This window comes from Meleagris gallopavo, unplaced genomic scaffold (assembly GCF_000146605.3).
Source record: "Meleagris gallopavo isolate NT-WF06-2002-E0010 breed Aviagen turkey brand Nicholas breeding stock unplaced genomic scaffold, Turkey_5.1 ChrUn_random_7180001860754, whole genome shotgun sequence".
NCBI classification, from domain to species: domain Eukaryota; kingdom Metazoa; phylum Chordata; class Aves; order Galliformes; family Phasianidae; genus Meleagris; species Meleagris gallopavo.
Window position 1 is genome coordinate 4,649 of NW_011126461.1, and position 1,285 is coordinate 5,933.

Genomic DNA, 1,285 nt, shown 5'->3' on the forward strand with positions numbered 1-1,285 from the left:
GCCGGGGCGGCCATCCTGACCAGCGGGACCCTGAGGTGGGGAGAGCAAAGAGTCCGTCAGTGAACCGCACGGTTAGGGGGTGAGGGGGGGGGGCTATAGCCGTTACTTACCGGGGGTCCGGTTTTGCCGTCGGGACCGGGGCTGCCGGGGCTTCCAGTCAGACCCTGGGAGGAGCGTTAGGGCCGGGTTAGGGCACGGGGTTCGGGGTGGGCTTTGGGGGTGGACGTGGGCAGGGCCGGCAGTTGGCTCTGCCCACCGCACCGTGCCCCCGCCGCGCTCACCTTGGCGCCGGGGAGACCGGGTTCTCCGGGGCGTCCGGCTTCACCGGGAGATCCTTTGGGGCCGACGGCACCGGGGGAACCGCGCTCTCCGGGGGGACCCTGAGGGAGAACGGAGGTTATCGAGATCCGGGATGGGGAGGGGGCACGGAGCTGCGCCGACGCAGGAAGGAAAAAAACCCACCTTGGGACCGGCGATGCCGTCAGCACCGGGGAAACCGCGGCTGCCGGGAGCGCCCTGCGAGGGACGGGAGAGCGGTCAGAGCGGGGTGGGGGACCCTATGGGGCACAGCTGTGGGGCTGAGCCGCCGAGATGCTCCAAGGAAACCTCGAGGTGCGTGGGATGCCCGCGGGGACATCGGCGTTTCCATCGGGCTGAAGCGGGGGGAGGACGACGCGGACTCACCCGTTCTCCTGCAGGACCGGGCAGCCCAGCAGGGCCGGGCTCTCCACGAGCTCCTCTCTTGCCTTCCTCACCGGCGGGGCCGGGGGGGCCTTNNGGAGAGCGGGGTGAGCGGCCGCGAGGAGACGCTGAGCCGGGGCTGCGCTGAGCGTCGGTGGCTCCTGGGGACACTTACGGGTTCGCCTTTGGCTCCGGTGTCACCTTTGTTGCCTGGAGCGCCGGGTTCACCCTGGGAAAGAGGAGGGGAGATGCTTAGAACCGTGTTGGCGGGAGAGGGGAGGGGGTGCTGAGGCCCCCCAGCCCCGGTGCTGGCAGCTCGTAGCGCCGTGGGGGTGCGGAGATGAGCCCGGGTGGGGCGGCGCATCGATGGACCAAAGGATGGAGCCGTCCCAAAGCCATCGACCCAGCGCCCCATCTCCATCCCAGCGCTGGAGCGAAGGGCTGAGACCCCACCACGGGGTGGGGGGTGGGGGGGATGCGGAGGTACTCACGCTGTTCCCTTTGGGTCCGGGAGCACCGCTGGGACCTTGGGGTCCGGAGGGACCGCGAGCACCGGGGAAGCCGGGGGCACCGGCGATGCCAGGAGCGCCCTGAGGGACAGGCA

At 70.8% G+C, this 1,285-nt stretch overlaps 1 protein-coding gene across 1 annotated transcript in view; it reads right to left on the reverse strand.

The window, feature by feature from the left end:
• Positions 1-1,045, reverse strand: part of LOC109363688 (collagen alpha-1(I) chain-like) — a gene marked incomplete at its 3' end in the record, with an annotated part of 5,686 nt that extends 4,641 nt beyond the window's left edge. The window contains 6 exon segments of the mRNA XM_031557571.1: positions 3-30; positions 111-164; positions 282-380; positions 463-516; positions 685-825; positions 857-1,045. Coding sequence (XP_031413431.1) covers positions 3-30; positions 111-164; positions 282-380; positions 463-516; positions 685-825; positions 857-1,045 — 565 coding nt within the window.
• Positions 1,046-1,285: the final 240 nt, after the last annotated feature.